Source organism: Fundulus heteroclitus, chromosome 11 (genome assembly GCF_011125445.2).
Source record: "Fundulus heteroclitus isolate FHET01 chromosome 11, MU-UCD_Fhet_4.1, whole genome shotgun sequence".
In the NCBI taxonomy this organism is placed as follows: Eukaryota; Metazoa; Chordata; class Actinopteri; order Cyprinodontiformes; family Fundulidae; genus Fundulus; species Fundulus heteroclitus.
The window spans coordinates 24,579,845-24,599,263 of NC_046371.1; the positions used below are offsets into that span (position 1 = coordinate 24,579,845).

Genomic DNA, 19,419 nt, shown 5'->3' on the forward strand with positions numbered 1-19,419 from the left:
CCTCTAACAGTGAGGCAAAAGTCAAATTGTTTTATGTCGTGTTGCCTGTTGAGAAACCAGTTTATCAGAACTGTGTGCGATAAAATAAAAAGCTGTAAATAAATAGTATAAAAAGTATTATTAATTTGAATAGCTTTAATAATTAATTAATAATAGTTAATAATTAATTTATAACAGTATTAATATTAGGAACATATTATGTAATATAAGTAATGTATAAGTAATAATTAAAAGAATGCAAAAAATTAAAAGGGGTTCATAAATGGATGAAGATATACAAATACACACAGCAGAAACCAAATAAATACATACACTTTATAAGAAGACGCATCAGCTTCTATTTTTTTTTTACAAATCAGACTAGACTTTAAATGTTTTAGGGCATTAGGATTACAAAACCCATTTTAATTTTGCTGAATGCGAGAATAATCTAGATGTCTTTTTAAATTCGTAAATTTACATACGCTAAAATGCCCAGATTTTGTCTTGGCTTTGGATAATGTTGTCAATTAACAACATTTAAGTTAAATAGAGACATTTGTGGTTGTATTTTAAGACAACATCTCAAACATACCGCTCCTTTGTGTGACATCATGGAAAAAAAATTAATCAGTCGGCACAACAGGAAGAGAACTGTGGACCTCCTCAAATCTGGGTACAATTTCCAGATGCTTGCAAAGACCTCGTTCATCGGTTCAAACGATTACATGCTGGTATAAACACCACAGGAATGGTCAGCCATTGCACTGTTCAGGAGGAACATGGGTTCTGTGTTCCAGAGATGAACCATTTTTGGTGCTAAATGTGTGGCTGAACCCCAGAATCAGAGCAAAAGACCTTTTGCGGATGATGGCAAAAAACAAAATGTAATCCTGTACCAGCATAAACTGAAAGGCCACTCAGCAAGGAAGAAGCCATGACTCCAAAAGTGACATAAAATGCTAGATCACAGTTAGTAAATGCGGTCAGGGACAAGTTCTGTCATTTTTTGGAGATATGTTCTGTGTTTTAATAAAAACTAAGTTGAAATGTTTGATCTCAATGTTCATCGTGACTTTCGGAGTAATAACACCGGACCCGGCTGTGAAGTGCGAGGCTAGCAGCATTATGTGGTTTGGGTGCTTTGCCGCCGCATGGATGGGTGCATTTAATAAAGTAGAAAGTATCATGAAGAAACATTTTCAGGCATATTGATGAGACATCTCACGACAACAGCAGAGAAGTTAAACTTGGGCATAAATGGGTCTTCCAAATGGACAGTAGCCTTAATCATTGTGCATGATTAATGGCTATATGACAGTAAAGTTCATGTTTCGGAGAAGCCATCAAGAAGCCCTGATCTAATTTAAATAGAAAATCTGTGGACAGAGGTGAAAAGACGGCCTGCTAACATGACCCAGTTACACCAGTTCTCACCCATCATTTTTATTTTTTTAATTTGTAGGGCATTTTTAACCAATCCTAATCTACTATGTTACGTCAACAGACACATTATGTTTTTGAAGACATCGATAGAACTATTCCTGCACATAACATGTCTTGTAGGCTGCAACACGAGTGACACGTTTGCTTTAAGGCAGAAAATAAACGAGAGACTGGGAGATCTTACCACTGACTTCCAGCTCTCCGTTCCACTCGGGCGTCTGAGAAATCCCTTTGTGGAAGAACCTAAACAGGAAAAACAAGAGCACATTTACCAGCAGGGAGCCCATCTTCTAACTCCATTACTCGCTGCAGAACACCTGCAGACGCATTTGAGAAGTGGCCGGTGATATCACCCGACGCCTTCCGGAAAACGTAAAGGCTAAAGGCGCGAGAAGCTGCGACAGTAGAGCTGTGTTCACCGCAGAGCAAGGAAGCAGTAAGCCAAGCTCTGTGAGCTTCTTAATCCTCTACACCCTGCTAATGCTGTCTGGAGCTGGAGAGCTGGCAACATGCTTGTTATGAGTCGTCTGACTGAGCTTTACTCAGAGTCTATAAAGTAAGACGATGAAAGGACAACATGAATGAAAGATAAATACTAAAGGCAATTATTGTGTTAACTTCAGTGTTTTTGTTATGCAGAAAAAGGAAAATTATTTTTTTTCTAGCAAAGGCCCTCTCATACACCAGATTTGTTTTAATTCAATAAATTAGCCGCATGGAGAGTATTCTGAATGAGAAACTGGCAAAAATGATAGCTTTCATCGTTGTTTTTAAAAATTAGAAGCATCTCAAAAAGTCTAGAACAAAACATAGCCAATATTATTAGCATTAAACAGAAGAGGAAAAATGTGTTAACATCCCTGGGAAAGATGTGTAACAGCAGTCTTTGACGGCAGCAATAGTGTGTTGCGTTAATAAACTGTAACCATGAATTTAAGCTCAGTATGGTGCTGAAATTAAAAAGGTAGTAATTGTACCGGGGGAAATAAATCAAATGAAACAAACCCATTAACATCACTGGCAGGATAATTGTTGGTACCATTAATGACTTATTAATTCACCTCAGTAAGTGTAATAAAAGCATTAAAAAAGCTGTGGTTTACCTTTCTTCTTCTGCTTATTCTGGATCGGGTCACGGGGGTAGCAGCCTAAGTAGGGAGGCCCAGAGTTGCTTTTCACCAGCAACCTGGGCCAGCTCCTCTTGGGGGATGCTGTGATGTTCCCAGGCCAGCAGAGAAACATACAGTCCCTCCAGCGTTTCCTGGGTCTTCCTCTGGGTCTCCTCCCCGCGGGACGTGCCTGGAACATCTCAGCAGGGAGGCGTCCAGGAGGCATCCTGACCAGATGAACCGGCTCCTCTCGATGTGGTTTACCTTTAATTCAAGGTTATCTAAATTTCTTGTAACTTATATTTTTATCTGACGTATCTGTTTTTCTGGGGTATGAATATAACACTCATAATTTCCTCTAGTTTAGAGGAAGACTGAGTTTTATTTTTCCATCAGTGTGCAGGATGACAAAAGGTTAAAAGGAAACACTTTTCAGAGCTCACTGGTAGAAAACGGTGGCAAAGAATGCCAAGTTTCCATAATAACCAGGAAAAAAACACCACTCCCTGCTAACATGTTAACATGTAGCGATTGCCAGACTACTAGGGCTTTATCTGGATCCGTGTGCTTTGGGTTTCACAAAGACTGAGATTGTTTTACAAGCCAGCACTCAAGGTGGGATCGTCACAAAGCCGGAGATAAATGTGTGTGAAAACGCCTCGTACTCCCTGATGGGTGGAGGAAAAAAAATAAAAAATCTGTGAATGAGCCGGTAATTTTCAGTAAGAATCTGGAGAACTCCAGCAGAGAAATCAACAAATGGTCCAAAACCAAACCAGCTCTAATTCAGTAGGAAACCTGTTGTGATGAGAGCTGAAAAGAGACGGGACAGTGGAAGATCTAGAGATTGGAGAAAGACGAACGATCAAAGATAATTTTCTCTCTAAAATATTATAAGACCCTGTCTCGGTCTCTGCTTCCACACATCTAACTCCAACATGACCTGATTAACAGAGCTTGATTCCAGCCTACCGAGGCAGTTTAGCAATTTGATTCAGGTGTACTGAACAAGCGACGCGTCTAAAAGTTGCAGGACACCAGCCTTTGAGCATTTGAGTTTGAACCTGTTGCCCTAAATGTCAACCTATTTGTCAGGGTTTGTACCACTGAGCAAACCATATAGAAAACATATTAAAGACAACAATAAAGGTTTCCATCAAATCTTTACCAGTATTTTATTCCAAACTCTTTATTTTGAAGCTGCAGTATTTATTAAGAGGCAGAAGGGGGCAGTGCGATAAAGAACAGGGGGGGGATCGGTTCTGACACGCCGTTCAAAATAAAGTCCAGTCACAACAAAATATTAATAAACGCAGACAGTCAACAACCTTATTGTACGTCACAATTCCAGAAGATTTACCATCATTAGAAACCAGGCCAGCCTAAAATAACAAAAGGGAAAGAGCTTTCATGGCAGCGATTGTTTTTATTTAGGAAAACTGTTTTAAATCTCTATTCAAGCTGAGGAACAAGTCAAACATCAAACATTTTGGCCAATACCAAGTTTATGTTTTTAAGGGATGCCGCTGTAAAAGTGGCAGCAGATGTGTCAGAGCATCAAAGTCCCACAGAATAAATAAAAATGGCTTTAAACGCCGGTAAACATGATCTTCCACAACAACTGCGTCACATAATAAGGCTTGTATGGTTTTAGCTGTAGAGCCAGTAATTAACATCAGACGTTATTATGAGTCGAGTCCATTTACGCGCTTTCAAAGTAAAGGAAAGACGGCGCCGCCGCTTAGCTCTGCGTCGGGTCAGTCCCCCTGCACGCCTTGTTGCTGCGCGGCGCCCTGGAGCTGCAGTATGACAGAGTCCTCCCCTCCGGCGAGGACGTACAGCATGCCATCTACTTGCTCGGCCTCTTCGGCCCTCTGCTCCTCCAGCAGGACTCCTCTGAGCTGCACCTGTGCATCGGCCGCCGCCGCCGCTGCGGGGTCCTCCTCCAGCTCCTGGCCCTCAGCGAGCCCGCCGTCATCATCCTCGTCTTCGTCCTCCTCCTCCTCCGCCGGCCTCCTCTGCTTCTCTCTCATCAGCTGCTCCGTCAGCTCCACGCTTTCGTAGCGAATCAGCTGCAGCCGCATGAAGCCGTCCTCGTGTTCTTTGTACCTGACAGGTTTGTAGAAAGACAATCGAAGAACCAAAACTGCATTTACAAAAACAGACCGTGTCTGACGTCTAATTGAGTGCTCAGTAATATTACGCTGCAAAAACGGATCTAAAAATAAGTAAAAATGTTCTTAAAGTTAGTGTATTTATCCTTGATTTGGGCAGGTAAATAAGATTATCTGCCAATGGAATGAGTATTTTTACCCCTCAAATAAGATAATTAGACATCCTGCACGCAAAATAAGATGATGGAGATGAATTGTTCCTATTTTAAGTGCAAAAATCTTATTCCATCGGCAAATCATCTTATTTACCTGCTCAAATCAAGGACAAACAAACTCATTTTAAGAAAACATTTTACTTATTTCTAGTTCTGTTTTTTGCAGTGAGAATATCACAGGACTGGACCTTTACTGGTCAATCCATCACAGGATTTAGGAAACAGCACACGACTGCAAACCAATCAAGACCGTGTCCATCCAAACTGAAAGGCTGGTTAAAGAGACGCCTAACCGGATAGATATAGAGATAGATATTAATAAAAAGTTTTTGAATTGAATTGAAAACCCCGCATTCCTTTTGCTTCGGACCCACTATTTTTTTTTTTTTTTTTTCTTCTTCACATAACATCCCAATAAACCACATTGAAGGTTGTGGTCAAAACGCAAAAAAAAGTATTCGATATATTTCAACCAAAATTGCAATTTTGACTTTTCTCTGCGTTAACCACAAGCAACAAAAATGGCTTCTAAATAAAGATGTTTGTAAACAAGGACTATTTAAAACAAGAAGTTTTAATATTTCTATTGATCAGAATATTATTCAAGAGAACAGCTTTTAATTGATCAATCCTTGTTGAACATAAAGATCAAAGTGCAACCAACAAACAAGTCTATGTATTAAACTGATTGACCTGAACTTAATGCTATGTATGATTATATAAACTCTAAAACAAGTAATACAATTAGAATATCTCACTGCTGCAACTGTCTTCCCTTCCATGTGGAGGCAAACCCACTTTAAACATTTTACCAACACCTACTGGACGTGGCTAATTCCTTAATTGTTACATAGCCAAAAATTGCAGACATCTGCGATTTGGAAATTGCGTTTTTTTTAAATCGCGATTATATTGAAAATGCGATTAATTGTTCAGCCCTAGTCTGAGGGGTACTAATACTTTCTCAAAGCACCACGTGGCTACGCTAACAGGACACTTACCTGAACCTGGGGTGTCCTGACGGCCATTTGAACTGATGCTTCTTGTGGAGATGCACAGTCAGGCTGTTGCCTCTGGTGAAACACTGGCCGCACACGTGACACTTGTAGCGAGCCGCAAAAGTGCCCTGGTTACAGGAAAAATAAGGACGTACCCGTCATCAGGGACATAAAAACGCGCGGCCGTTATTTTGGGGGGAGGGGGGGGGCATCACCTCGTGCTCCTTCTGGTGGTGGCTCTTCATGGTGCCGGGCGTACGGGACGTGAAGCCGCACCCGGGGACGTCGCAGCGGAACGCCGGGTCGCTGCTGTGCGTGGCCAGGTGTTTCCGCAGGTCCACCAGATTCTTGCAGCTACGGGACACGGACAGGAGAAAAGTGTTTGGTACCCGTCGACGAGGAGGACGCTGCAAGCCCCGGAAAAAGAGACCAAAAAGCACCTGTACTCGCAGTACTCGCAGCTGTACGGCTTCTCGTTGCTGTGGCGGAACTTGATGTGGCTGCGCAGCGACGAGGGCGAGGGGCACGTCATGTCGCACAGAGGGCACTTGTAGTGGCTCACTGTCGAGACGTATAAAAACACAAAACAGGGGGTTAGACATTCAGACGGTCGAAAAGGGGGGGGGTTTGGGGGGAGCGCCCAAAACCTGGAAGCGGTGCGCGTGAGGAACTGACCGTGGGTCCTCATGTGGTCTCTGAGGAGGCGTTCCGTGGCAAAACGCTTGGAGCAGTGAGAACACTGGAACCTCTGGCCTGCGGGGGCCGACACACACCCGGCACCCATTAGACACAATCCGACCCCCAACAGGGGGGCTTCAACCATTTCCAGTATTTCAAGCATTACCTTCCGCGGCGTTCTGTCGGATGATGTGGTCGAAGAACTTGGTGTTGTTGGCGTACATCCCCCCGCAGCCCGGACACGCCACCACCTTCTCCTGCGTGTGGCTGCGGAGGTGCTCCCGCAGCTTGGGCCGCCCTTTAGCGGTGGCCTCGCAATCTGGGGGAAGACAGCAGGCCGTGCGAAACACGGTTCGGGAAATTATCTGTAATCTTACCCCCTCCGATACGGACGCGACGAAATACCTTTCCATCCACAGCGTACGGGGAACTCCCACTCGCCGGTGGGTATCTCGACGGACAGGGTGTGCATCTCGACGTGCCGGTAGAACCACTCCGGGTTTTCATACGGAGCTTGCTGTGACAAATGGGGACATAAAGAAGAAGCCAATATATATATATATTTTTTTTTTTTTTTGATAAAATGGAACATGCCAGCACTTTGGCAATGCCGTTTGATAAGACTTTGGGAGATGATTTTCCACAGAGAGCGAAAAGCACGTTATGTCCGAACGTCCTTGTGCTTAAATGTGTCAAGAGTTCAATTTTAGACACAAACCAACAAAAGGATACCAGAAGAAGTACTCTGGGTGCACATTAATTCCAGATGAACAGAGAATTTATGTGTGGGGGAAAAAAAAGTGTTATAGTGGTCTAGTCAAAGTCCAGACTTAAAATTCAATTAGGTGCTTTGGAATGGATTTAAATGGGTCATTTATTGTTGAAAAACATCCGACGTAAATGAATGAAAACAACTCTGAAAAATTAGAAAGGGCCAAAATTACCCCCTAAGACAGGGGTGTCAAACTCGTTTCTATATGGGGCCATTTTGACATCATGAAGTCATTAAAAGGGCCAGTTGCACCTGTATAGATGATACTTTTGATTTCATAATTTCATTTCAGTTTATATAGAAATATATATAAAAAAATGCACATTAACATAAAAGTAGCACCTTAGGCCCAGTTTATCTGCATAATAAGTTGATATTGGGGTGAGTTACACTATAAACTCATCATTCTGCATCACTTTTTTTCTTTCTGGACATTTCTGGGTTGTTTTTAATGTGTTGTGGGAAAACTAGTGGCAGGATGCTGTTACTACACAGTTAAAAAAAGATCAACATTCACTACAGGAGGCACAGCTTTAGCCGCTTTATACACTTTTTCAGGATATATGTGTCTACTTCATGATATGATATGCCTTTTTTTTGGCTCTTAAGGGCCGGATAAATTGCCTTGACGGGCCGGATTTGGCCCGCGGGCCTTGAGTTTGACACGTGTGCCCTAAGAGAAGTAAACAACTTAATTCTTGTTATTGCTGGCATAAAAGTGCCTTAGGGGAGTAGTTGCAACCTAGGAAGGCTCAGTCAGGCAGTTATCAGGGTTGAGGGAATCAGTGTGCGAAATACCTATCAATATTTGGGGGGGTCCCCATCTCCCGATTGTTGCGCAATAACGATGTAAATTTTCTCAATATGCAGTAGGCCTATAACATTACAATGTCAAAGTCAAAGTTAGCTTTAATGTCAATTCTTCACATTCACCAGACATACAAGGTCTAGAGAGGACTTTCTCATTCATCAACAGTGAAACAGATAAAGTGCACAGACACAACAGATAAGATCAGTTCCTAATACTAAAATTTAAACATTTTTAGTATTAATTGTTGTCAACGTTACGTTATTCTTCTGTTTGGCGCGCACATGCCTAATTTGCATCCGCGAATAGGATTGGCTGGCTCCACTTGGCATAAAAAAGAACATCATTAAAAGTATGTCTGATTCTAATTCTGAAATTTGTGAATAAATGTTTTGAATTTTAAATACTGGACATGTTGAGCTTAAAATTTTTTTAGTGACCATTAGTGACAAAAAATATTTCATTTTTAATTTTTTTGACACAATTTAAGACCCCCTTTAAATTTTGCTTTTGAGGATTTCAGGGGGTCTCATGGGTTAATCAGGGGGGGGGGGGGTCGAGCCCCCCCGGACCCCCCTGTATTTCGCACTCTGGAGGGGATTATAACTTTTCCACATAGGGCCGGGCTGATGTGTACAGGTGAAAGACGAAAACCATTAATACGACACATTTTTGGACAAGGTGGACAAATGAATGTATGCATTTCAATCGGGCAGGAGGGGGGGGGGGGGGGGGGCTTCCGATGGCAGAAATCGGACAGGACATCAAATCCCAGAAGCATTTGCACATTCCTCTAGCTGCATTCATAAAACCCTCCCAAACCCTCCTGCTAACGATTTGAATCCCACCTCACAGTCGTCCCAAAGACAGACGAAATTGTCCGGGATGTCTGGCAGGATGTTGCGGTTGTGGTAGGCGATGGAGCAGCCACCCAGGTCCGGCTGGGCGTCCAGCACCTGCTGGCCCAGCTGCTTCAGCTTGGTGTGGTAACAGTGGAAGAGGAGGTGGCGTCGCAGCTCCTCGGGGCCGTCCACGGAGCAGAAGCCGCAGTCTCTCCACAGACAGTTCCTCTCCCCTGGACAGCAACGCGTTTTAGTCTGACTGCATTTAGGGGAACGATGCGGCGTCGGAGGAGGAGGAGACTGTTACCTGAGCTGAACCCGCCGCCTGCTTCCTCCGCTTCGTCGGGGAGGTGAGCTTCGGCGTGCTGACAGAAGTTCTCCATCTGGCTGAACGACTCCCCACACGAAGCCCACTCACACCCCACCTTGAGCGTTTTCTTCTGCGCGCGTTTATTCGGAGCCATCGTCCTCTAAAGCCTGGAGCTGGCTCAGAACGCCTTTAGTCCCGCCCGCCCGGATAGAAACTCGCTGTTTGTGTTTCTAGGTGAGCGCCATTACTCTGCTGCTTCACCACAGGCTAGCTGCCCCCGTGCAAAACACGCACGAGACATTTAACAGCGGACAGCCCACTCAGGACAGACCCCACGGGTTAATATGACACGCTCAATAACAGCTGCATTCATTTATTTTTTTTTACTGTGGACAGCCCCCCCCCCCCCGTGCATCAGGACGGGGTCGGAGTTGATGGAAGGAGTTGGGCTGCAGACATCGTCCCGCGGAGCTCCAGCGCCGGCCGGAAACAGCTCCGCTGCGCGCCGGAAATGCGCAAAGTGTAACACGATGTTCCGGGCTGAAACAAAAATATGGTTCAATACTTACCTAAATACAGTGTTTAATAATCCTTATAACCAAGCGGAATTAAATATGCTAGAATTCAATTAATCAAATATGATAATTCAAGTTGAACTGGATCAAACTATAGAGACGAGCATACACTGTCTTTAATAAAGTTGGAGGGATTGAATTCCTCCTTAAATGTGATTTTGATGTGAGCAAACATCCTATCCAATTATCTAATTTTCAGAGGTTTTATCATGTTGGCTTCTTATGTGCAAACATAACTTTTCCCCGCATACGTTTTTGATTCGGAACAACAAATATATTAAATACAAAAATCTATAAATTGGATCCAAAATTATATTATGTATCCCAGTTAGTGAATGGACAAGGTAATCTTCTTGCATGCACTGAGTTTTTGAGGACTTTAAATTTCCCAGTGGTCTACTGAGTAGCATCTGCATGTATTGTACAGTACACTTTGCCTCATAATTCCATAAAACCAGGCTGCAATTATATCCTTTGCTTGTGTGGCTTTTCCTACCAACTTTTCAGTCGGATTTTATGCAGCCATGTGAACAGCCAGTTTTTTCTCTCTCTCTCTCACTCTCTCTAAAATTAGAAATGACCATAAGCATAATATCAAAACTGTTAAATTTCTGGCAGATTGATCAGTGCAGTAGTAGAGGGCGTTGTCAGCTATTTTGATGTTAATTAAATTAACAGGCAAAATAAAGGGACAACAATGAGATGACCCCAAACAAAGGAATGATTTTTGCAGGTGGAGCCACAGATACACCCCCCTTCATTTTTCTGCCTGCTTTTTAGTAGTTCTGCATTTGACCAGGCTCAGTGTTACTACTGATAGCGCTGGGCGATACCTGGATCCTACAGAGGTTACACACGCAGTCTAACGCCACCTGGATGTCACATCAATATGAGCTGATGTCAGAAGATTTGCTGTGTCTCCCAGCACAGCCTCAAGAGCATGGATGAGATTCCTGGAAACAGACAGTTTGAGTATCCTCTCGTAGACCCTGTGCTCACTTCCACTTATAATCAAGTGTCAAACCACAGTTGACCTAAAATGTCTCTACAGACTCGAGCTAGTTTAGATCTTTATTTAACCGATTGTAACAATAAGTCTGTTCATATCTGCTCACATTTTCTGGATTTTACCTAAATACATCAGTAGGTTAACTGCAGCTAAAATAGCGTATTTAGTTCCTGCGGTGCAGAAACTTTTTCCTGTATAAAATAAACACTTTTCAAATGATAATGGAAGCCCAGCTTTAAATATAAACCATATATTTTTTTTAGTTTGACATTTTTTATTTAATTCCAAAAAATAAACAGTGCCTCAGTTGTAATTACATTCTTTAAAATAATTCACATGCCAGTGAACTTTTAAATCTTTCCTCCTTCATAAAGCTTTGCTTACAGAACAATCCAGACTCCGTTATCCCAGTTTTTCCATTTGAATGTGCCTTTTTTTGTACCTCCGCTCATCCCATTTTCTATTATAGCCCTCAAACTGATTTTAGCTTCTTTATATGCAACTCAATTCCTTTACAGTAACCATTGTCTGAAATGGCTCAGAGCAAAATAGAAAAAAAAAAACAACAAAAAAACTCCTCCATCGTACAAGCCAAAGGTTGCCGTTTATGCTCGCGTGATGAAGAATTTCCCCCCTAAATATTTGTATTAAATAGTAGATTGATGCAACAACCCATTATGATGCTTAGTGGGGTGGGCATAAATGTTTACAAATCTGGTTATTAATTGGTCACAAGTTTAGGAGAAGAAAGTTGACACCCTTTTGTACTTTCTTGCCAAAAAAAAAAAAAAAAAAAAAAAAAAAGTACAAATATATACTTAAAGGATTTTTGCAATAAATTAAACAACCAGTTTTATTTTCTGGTGGAATTCAGTCCAGCTGTTGAGATGCCTGAAATATAGGTTTTAATTTAGTGTTTTGGCTCTTAGGTGGCAACCTCCCTGACGGACAGGCCTGTAAGGTATTTCCACAAAAATATGAGGTTTTCTTGGCTTTGAAACGGAGGCGTCTAGACGTCATAGAAGAGACGCACCAGATGATAACGAATCCCAAAAGCCAATGCGCTGCCCATCACCTGAGGGAGAGACAGAACTCAACGTTAGGACAGACTGTTTTAATCGGACTAACAGGTTTTCACCTACAGCGCCTTCCATGTTTTATACTACAACTGCAAACTTTAACACTCACGATTAGAAATTCAAGCGACAGACTAACACAAAACAGTACAAACTTAAATAGAATGAACGGTAGACATGATAGTTTTTTTTGTTTTACTAATAAAAATCTGAAAAGTCTTGCATGTATTTTATTCAGCCCTAGAGGAGCTACAGAGATCCACAGCTCAGACGGGAGAATAGCTCGACTATTATCCGTGCAACCTGGTCTTGATGAAAGAGTAGCAAGAAGAAAGTCGTCGTTGAAAGTTTGCAATTTGCCACAAACCCTGTTGTGACACAGAAAAGATGTGGCACCAAAACTGAACGTTTTGGCCTGCAAGCAAAATGCTTTGTGTGGCAGAAAACTGATACTGCATATCACTCTAAAGAAACATGCTGGTGGCAGCATGATGCAGTGGGCAGGGCTTTTCTTTAGCAGAGGCTTAAAGGGGAGATAGCTGGTGCTAAACCCAGGGCAATCGTGGAGGAAAACCTGTTAAAAATGTCTAGTCAAAGCCAGGACCTATATCCAATTATGAAAAAAATAACAATAAATAGCTGTGGGTGTGACTGAGCTTAAGTTATTTGTAAAAAAATAAAAATAAAAAAAAAAGGTAAAAATGCCTGTTTCCAGATATGCAAAGCTAGTAAAGATACACAAATACACAGCACACATTTCAGATTTTGAATAAAAAAACAAAAAACAAAAAAAACAACTCTCCTGCAGTTTTATAATGACACACTAGTTTGTGTTGATCCATCACATAAAACCTAAATAACAGAGATTGAAGTGTGTGGAAATGTGGAAAAGTTAAAGGGGTTCAAAAGCTTTCACGTGCCTTTGTAGTCGGGTTTGCTTTGTTTACCTGAATGACGAGCATGATGACTGTGAGGTTTCTCTCGTGGATCGGCCCGAAGAATTTCAGTACGAGGTTGATTAAAGTCATGTTGTTGCACTCGATGAAATCTCCGTCTCCGTCCTGGCCTCGCCGCACCTCGAGCACCTTTAATAACTCTGCTACCTGTCAACACAACAAACAACATTTAAATGGTAAATGGCTTGTACTTGTATAGGGCTTTAACTAGTCCGACGACCCCAATGCGCTCTACACTACAATCAGTCATTCACACCCTGACGGTGGTGAGCTATGTTAGTAGCCACAGCTGCTCTGGGGCAGACTGACAGAGACGAAGCATAATTAAAGAGCTGCCACTGCGCTGCCTTTATGAGCATGTCTGACCACAAGAGTAAGCGTCCCTACATGCGAGTAGTTGGACCTCTGACCAGCCTGTGGCACTGCTCAGGTGTTAGGACAGCCCAGGTTGCTCTGATAGTGACCTTCAGCTCTTCTGCATTATTAGGTCTGGTGTATTGCATCTTCCCCATAATCCCATAGATTCTCTATAGAGTTAAGGTCAGGTAGGTTTGCTGACCAGTTAAGAACAGGGATACCATGGTCCTCAAACCAGGTGCTGGTAGCTTTGGAACTGTGTACAGGTGCCAAGTCCTGTTGGAAAATTAAATGTGCATCTCCATAAAGTTGGTCAGCAGCAGGGAGCATGAAGAGGTCTAAAACTTCCTGGTAGACGGACGCGTTGACCTTGGACCTCAGAAAACACAGAGGACCAACACCAGCAGATGATACGGCTCCCCAAACCATCAGTGACTGTGGAAACTTTACACTGGACCTCCAGCAACGTGGATTCTGTGCCTCTCCTCTCTACATCCAGACTGTGGGACCTTGATTTCCAAAGGAAATGCTAAATTTAATTTGATCAGAGAACAAAACTTTGGACCACTCAGCAGCATCCAGTCCTTTTTGTCTTCAGCCGAGGAGAGACGCTTCTGTCTCTTGTTCCAGAGTGGTTGACTCCAGCAATGCGACGGCTGAAACCATGTCCTGCAGACGTCTGTCTGGTGGTTCTGGATCCTCTGACTCCAGCTGTAGTCCACTCTTTTTGAATCTCTTTTTTTGATGGGTTCTGTTTCACAATCCTCTCCAGGGTGCGGTCATCCCTATTGCTTGTACACTTTTTTTCTACCTTATTTCCTTCCCTTCACCTTTCTATTAACATGCTTGGACACAGAGCTCTGTGAACAGCCAGCGTCTTTAGCAATGACTTTCTGTATCTTGCCCTCCTTGTCCAAGGTGTCAATGATCATCTTTTTGGACCACTGTCAAGTCAGCAGTTTTTATTTTCAATGATTGTGTTGCAGAACTAGACTGAGAGACCATTTAAAGGCCTTTGCTGGCATTTTGAGTTAATTAGCTGATTAGAGCGTGACACCACATGTCTTTAATATTGGACCTTTTCACAATATTCTAATTTTCTGAGATACTGAATTTGGGGTTCTCATTAGTTGTCAGTTATAGCGATCAAAATTAAAAGATATATGATATAAAAGTTTCTCTTTTTGAATGGAATTACTGAAATCCTTTCCCCATAATATTCTAATTGTATGAAGAGCACGTAGCCATCAATGGGCGATTATAGTGTAAAGCGCTTTGGGGTTGTCGGACTACACAAATACTAGCCATTTACCATCGGTAGATATCTCCACCATTAGGATACTGAAACTGAAAAGGATTTTTACCTGCAAAATGAGTCTTCCAAGTTGTGAGAGGTCTTTCATTTTAAATTTAGAGTAGCTCATCCCCAGTTTGCCAGTGTCAGGATTCAGCCTTTCATTTGGGAAGAAAACAAAAAACACACAAACGTTATCAACATACAAAATGCTGTAAATACATTTTCCTTTTAAAGAGGTTGAAACTTTCTTGCATTATTTTAAAAATGGGTTTGACCAATTAAATCCCCTAAAATTTCTCAAGGTTGTTTAAACATTTTTATAGCACAGTGACTATCTTTATAAAATTTCAGTCCAGTCATTGCACCATATTAAAATCTGGTTTTGTTTTCTTGCAACTTGAAATACCCTCCAAAATAAGCATAAGAAATTAAAGTAATGTTATGGCTTCACATGACTGACATAAAAAAATTAAAATAAAAAATCAAGCTGTGAAAAAATGACTTGGGAACTTTTCTACCAAACAGTAAACTGCAAAAAACAAAGCAAAAGTAAAATAAAACACACTAATGTGATAATAAAAGATGTATATATTTCAAGGCATTATACCCATCTTTTATCAGAAATGCTAATAATTATGACATGTACTCTATGAGTGGGACAAGAACAACTTTCTCTTTCACACAAACTGCAATTTATCTAGACTTATTTTCTTTGTTTTTAGGATTTTCAACATTTACTACTTCTTTGAGTCAGGTGCACCCCTGATTTGACCATAATTATTAGCTCTATGTTACCAGGCTAAACAAACGTAGTTCAGAAACGGTCAATTCCAAGGACTAGGGAACGTCATTTAAAAAGAAGTCACATTTTTTTTTTTACAACAAATTCAGAAAGCCAGAAAAAAATTAAAATCGACATTTAAATTAAGACAGCCAAGAAGACGAAAACTTTACCAGAATAATGACGAGCAATTTACCTGGGGAGCCTGTGTCTGGGACAGGGGATAATGTGAAAGAGCTGAGGTAACGAGTAGATGAAGTTCACCACTTGGGGAATGAAGAACAGCAGCATGGTCTTGCTGAAGTGTCCCAGGATGCCAACCACAGCGAAGGTCATCCCGGCGAAGTAGCAGAACGTGTCTCCCACAAACACCGACGACGGATACCTGCGCCGACACGGGTTGTGCTCTGGGTCAAATCGGCTGCCAGTCGGCGTCGTCAAAAGAGACAAAGGGCGTTGTGGAAAAGTGCCGGAGGCTTTGGGATTCACTCACCAATTGTGGTAAAAAAGCGCCAATGTGGTGAAGAAGAACGGTATCATGAAGTAGAGCGAGAAGACGTGGTCATCTCGGTAATCTCCTATATGTCATACAAATACAACAACAACAAAAAAAGAAGAAAATAACTGGGCCATCTTTAAAATGCCAGATGGTGGTGCTACATTTATTTTGAAACTGTACATTTCATATACTTTTATATACCAGATACTAGTGTTGCTCCGATAACATTTTTTGGCCCCGATACCGATACCCGATATCTGGCTGTGCAGTATTGGCCGATACCGATACCATCTGTTTGAAATTAATGTGTGTGTATATGAAGAACTGCATGCTACTTAGGGTAACAGAACTTTTTATTGCCTACCTAGAATGGGTGACAATAGTTGAATAAACTTTTGGCTCTCAAAGGCCAAAATAGTGCAACATTCGTGAAATTATAACATGAATAATAGTAGTGCAACAGTAAGACAGTAAAATTACATTAATAATTGAATAATCTCTTTTAAACCCTGAGTTTTGGCTCTCAAACACCAAAATAGTGCAACTTTCATGAACTTATATAACATGTATAATAGTAGTCAGGAGAGAGAAGGCTGCGTTCAAGTGACATACAAACATCAAAATGGTATCGGTGCCCTATTTGTTGGTACTCGCCGATACCGATACCGATCGCCGTCCGATACTGGTATCGGTGCAACACTAGTAGATACATCGGAAGCACACATGAAATGCTAATTAGAACGTGTACTAAATATCAGACATATCAGGCTGATAAAGAGGAATGACAATAGTCACCGACCACTGAGCTCCAGCAGGTTGAAGGCGATGATGGAGCCCGAGATAAACAGGGCCTGACCCGACTCGATGCCGTTGATGCCGGCTAGGATGTTGATGGCGTTGGTGCAGAACACCGCGAGCATTCCCATGTAGACGTAATAGAGGATACCTGCAGGAGACGGCAAATCACTCAAAACATAGAAACACCATCGCACTCGTCATTTCCGGCGTCGGTTGTGCTTTAAGCGACGTGCGGTTTGAAGAGGAAACGTTGAATTATCGCCACTACGTCAAGCAGGAATCATGTAATGATTGGAAATGTAAGCATAGCATTCACCATACTACAAGCATAAACTCGTTTTTTTTTTTGTACATTTAAAATAAAGCAAAAAAGCTGACACGCATAGATCTGTGTCCCTCCAGCGTCACTCTAAAACCCCAATAAACAAAAGTTACCAAATTAGTAGCTCAAGTCCAGCAGGTCTGTAAAGGTCCCGGAGCTTTGTTAGAGATCGTTGGTGAACAAACGGCATCATTAAGTTACTGTTGTTAGAAAACAATATCTGCTTCGGAGGACAACTAACTCTGCACACCAAGCAAACACGTCATGCTGTGGGAGTCATTTTCTTTAAACTGGTCAGGGTTGATGGGAAATCTGCGTAAGAACGGCCCAGTCAAAGTCCGTGGCTGGACTTAAACATTGATGTTTACAGACTCTCTCTATCCAGACAGGCTGAGCTTGAGCTATTTCGTAAAAGATTAGGCACATTTTTTTTCCCCCCAATTTAGTTCTGCAAAGCTGGTAAAGCCTTACACCTAAAGATGTACCTCGTTGGTCTTTCATTTACCAAAACGGTGCCGCGATCAACGTACCCAGGTCCAGGTGCATCCCGAGCAGCACTCTGAAGGGCTTGGGCACCACTATGACCGTGTTGCCAAAGTTTGTGAAGTAGACCATGAGCAGCGGCAGAGAAGCCATGGTAGGAAGCAGGAGCTTGTGCCTCCAACGCAGGTTCAGCACGTCGTCAGCGAAGCCCAAAAAGATCATGCAGCAGATGGCCAGAAGTGCACCGATCAGTTGTACAAACTGCTCGAGCAAAACAGAGACACAGAGAGAAGCGAACCAGATCAGCATCTCAGATTTAAGAAAATAAATAAACAAATACAGACAAATGTGTTGAAAAGCCCCTTAAATTAGTTAATTATGGTGCCTTGAGTTTCTATAATAACCCATTGATTCTTGTTTTATTCCAATTGGAGGTTCGGGAGTGAGCCCAAACACCTTTTTCTGTTCTACTGTCACAGACACAAAATCTGCTGGGACAGAACTAGATTCAGGCATGTTTCTGGGTAAAACAAAGGATTTGTGTGCAAAAAAAAAACAACAACAAAAATAAACACGCCTTATGTCCTCTAGCTTAGTGCGGTGGAGGATCTGTAACGTTGGGGGCCCAATTTCTCTTCCAAAGGCCCTGCAAATCTTGTTAGCGTGCGCGGCATCATTAACCTTGAAATGCTGAAACATTTTAAATCCAATTTTGGTGTATCGTACCAGAAAATAAGTCATAGCCGGGCCTTTCAACGGGATAATGATCCAAGTCAATATATACATGTTTTTTTTTGCCACATTTTTACCAGTGTAGCTAAAACAATTGCCCAGATCTATATGGGCTTCTCTGACGCATAACCAACCTCATCATGTGGGAAGCCCGTGCACTGATCGCCCACAAAGCAGCTGAGGAAAGGCACTGGGATGAAGCAGAAGAGGATGATGAGGAAGACGGTACCGCTGATCACTCCCTGGGACTCTGGGCTGCAAAGATGGGAGAGAGAGAACCAGAAAGCGTGAGGTCAGGAGGAGACAGACATCCCGGTGAGTTAACACACAAAGGACGCAACAACACAACAGAGACGCCCCCGAACCAACTCACACTTGTTTTTTGCTCGTCTTGTTCAGGTCCATCCCGTAGAGTCTGGCTGAGATGAAGTGGTCTTTGAAGGCAGGGATGAGCTTGAGGGTCGCCAGGCAGCCCAGGATTGACATAAAACAGCTGATGACCAGCGGCAGGACGGGCACAGGCGACACGTGTTCAGCCATCCTCGTCAATCGGACGGTCTCACATCAAATCACGTCTCTGCAGCGGCTGATCTCACCGGTGTGTCCTTTGCAACGCGACCGATGAGGAAGCTCCTGTAGGGGGTTTTTCACTGAGGCATCATCGCGTTACGCTGTCATTGTAAAAACCCGGAAGCCGCTTTAGTGATTACGTCGCCAGGTGGAGAAAGTTTAACAGAAAAGGCTCCATTAGTTAAAGCTGCGGCTCATATAATTTTTCTGATAAGGAGGCGTTGCTGTAATAATCTGTAAACTGACTCTCTCTGAACTCCACGTCTGTTAACGACTCAACCGTGAAGTTACGGGCGTCGCTATAGAGATGACTTCCGTTTAAGACTTTCAAAATAAAACTGCGCAGAGTCCGCACTGAGCACAGCTCAGTGAGAGTCCGGCGTTTGGACTGGAATCGTGAGAAACCTCTTGTTAATTTAAACTTGTTGTTTCATAAAACAAGCACAATTGATGATATTTTATGTTACAGACATTAAAAAAAACACATTTTGACACGTTGTATTTGAGCTTAGTCAAACATGTTTTACTTTTACATTTCCCCTAACTTCATAAAATACGATAGAATTGACGCTATTTTGACAAACACGGAAGAGTCGTTTTCTTCTTCGCTTAATATGGCAGAGAGAAAATTAAAATTATGCCACCTGTTGACAAAAACTGGCAGTAAAACAATGTTTTTCTTTGTATGTTAAT

At 42.2% G+C, this 19,419-nt stretch overlaps 3 protein-coding genes across 3 annotated transcripts in view; all 3 read right to left on the reverse strand.

Annotated features, from left to right (window-relative positions):
- Positions 1 to 1,875, reverse strand: part of si:ch211-117m20.4 (CUB and sushi domain-containing protein 3) — a 3,360-nt gene extending 1,485 nt beyond the window's left edge. Inside the window, exon 1 of the mRNA XM_012867088.3 lies at positions 1,610 to 1,875. Coding sequence (XP_012722542.2) covers positions 1,610 to 1,712 — 103 coding nt within the window. The 5' untranslated portion in view covers positions 1,713 to 1,875. The remainder of the gene's footprint in view (positions 1 to 1,609) is intronic.
- Positions 1,876 to 3,940: 2,065 nt separating this feature from the next.
- Positions 3,941 to 9,693, reverse strand: LOC105929432 (histone H4 transcription factor). Its single transcript, XM_012867223.3, has 9 exons — positions 9,269 to 9,693; positions 8,968 to 9,194; positions 6,945 to 7,056; positions 6,706 to 6,858; positions 6,537 to 6,614; positions 6,302 to 6,422; positions 6,077 to 6,215; positions 5,865 to 5,989; positions 3,941 to 4,643 (listed from the first exon to the last, which is right to left on the reverse strand). Exons 1-9 carry the CDS (start codon positions 9,423 to 9,425, stop codon positions 4,292 to 4,294), a joined length of 1,464 nt encoding a protein of 487 aa, XP_012722677.2. The 5' UTR covers positions 9,426 to 9,693; the 3' UTR covers positions 3,941 to 4,291.
- Positions 9,694 to 11,635: 1,942 nt separating this feature from the next.
- On the reverse strand, positions 11,636 to 19,005 carry dpagt1 (dolichyl-phosphate (UDP-N-acetylglucosamine) N-acetylglucosaminephosphotransferase 1 (GlcNAc-1-P transferase)). The gene is made up of 9 exons (XM_012867156.3): positions 18,530 to 19,005; positions 18,291 to 18,411; positions 17,472 to 17,685; positions 16,621 to 16,767; positions 15,816 to 15,900; positions 15,519 to 15,707; positions 14,609 to 14,696; positions 12,879 to 13,034; positions 11,636 to 11,930 (listed from the first exon to the last, which is right to left on the reverse strand). Exons 1-9 carry the CDS (start codon positions 18,694 to 18,696, stop codon positions 11,865 to 11,867), a joined length of 1,233 nt encoding a protein of 410 aa, XP_012722610.2. The 5' UTR covers positions 18,697 to 19,005; the 3' UTR covers positions 11,636 to 11,864.
- Positions 19,006 to 19,419: the final 414 nt, after the last annotated feature.

Excerpts from the sequence above, each read along its gene's own strand:
- LOC105929432 (XM_012867223.3), bottom strand. The coding sequence starts at position 9,425 with ATGGCTCCGAATAAACGCGCGCAGAAGAAAACGCTCAAGGTGGGGTGT. Across the intron at positions 7,057-8,967 it reads GTCTTTGGGACGACTGTGAG|CAAGCTCCGTATGAAAACCC; the intron begins GTGGGATTCAAA and ends CATTTGTCACAG. Across the intron at positions 6,423-6,536 it reads AGACCACATGAGGACCCACG|TGAGCCACTACAAGTGCCCT; the intron begins GTCAGTTCCTCA and ends ACGTCTCGACAG.
- dpagt1 (XM_012867156.3), bottom strand. The coding sequence starts at position 18,696 with ATGGCTGAACACGTGTCGCCTGTGCCCGTCCTGCCGCTGGTCATCAGC. Across the intron at positions 18,412-18,529 it reads AAGACGAGCAAAAAACAAGT|CCCAGAGTCCCAGGGAGTGA; the intron begins GTGAGTTGGTTC and ends CCATCTTTGCAG. Across the intron at positions 11,931-12,878 it reads TCATCATGCTCGTCATTCAG|GTGATGGGCAGCGCATTGGC; the intron begins GTAAACAAAGCA and ends TCTCTCCCTCAG.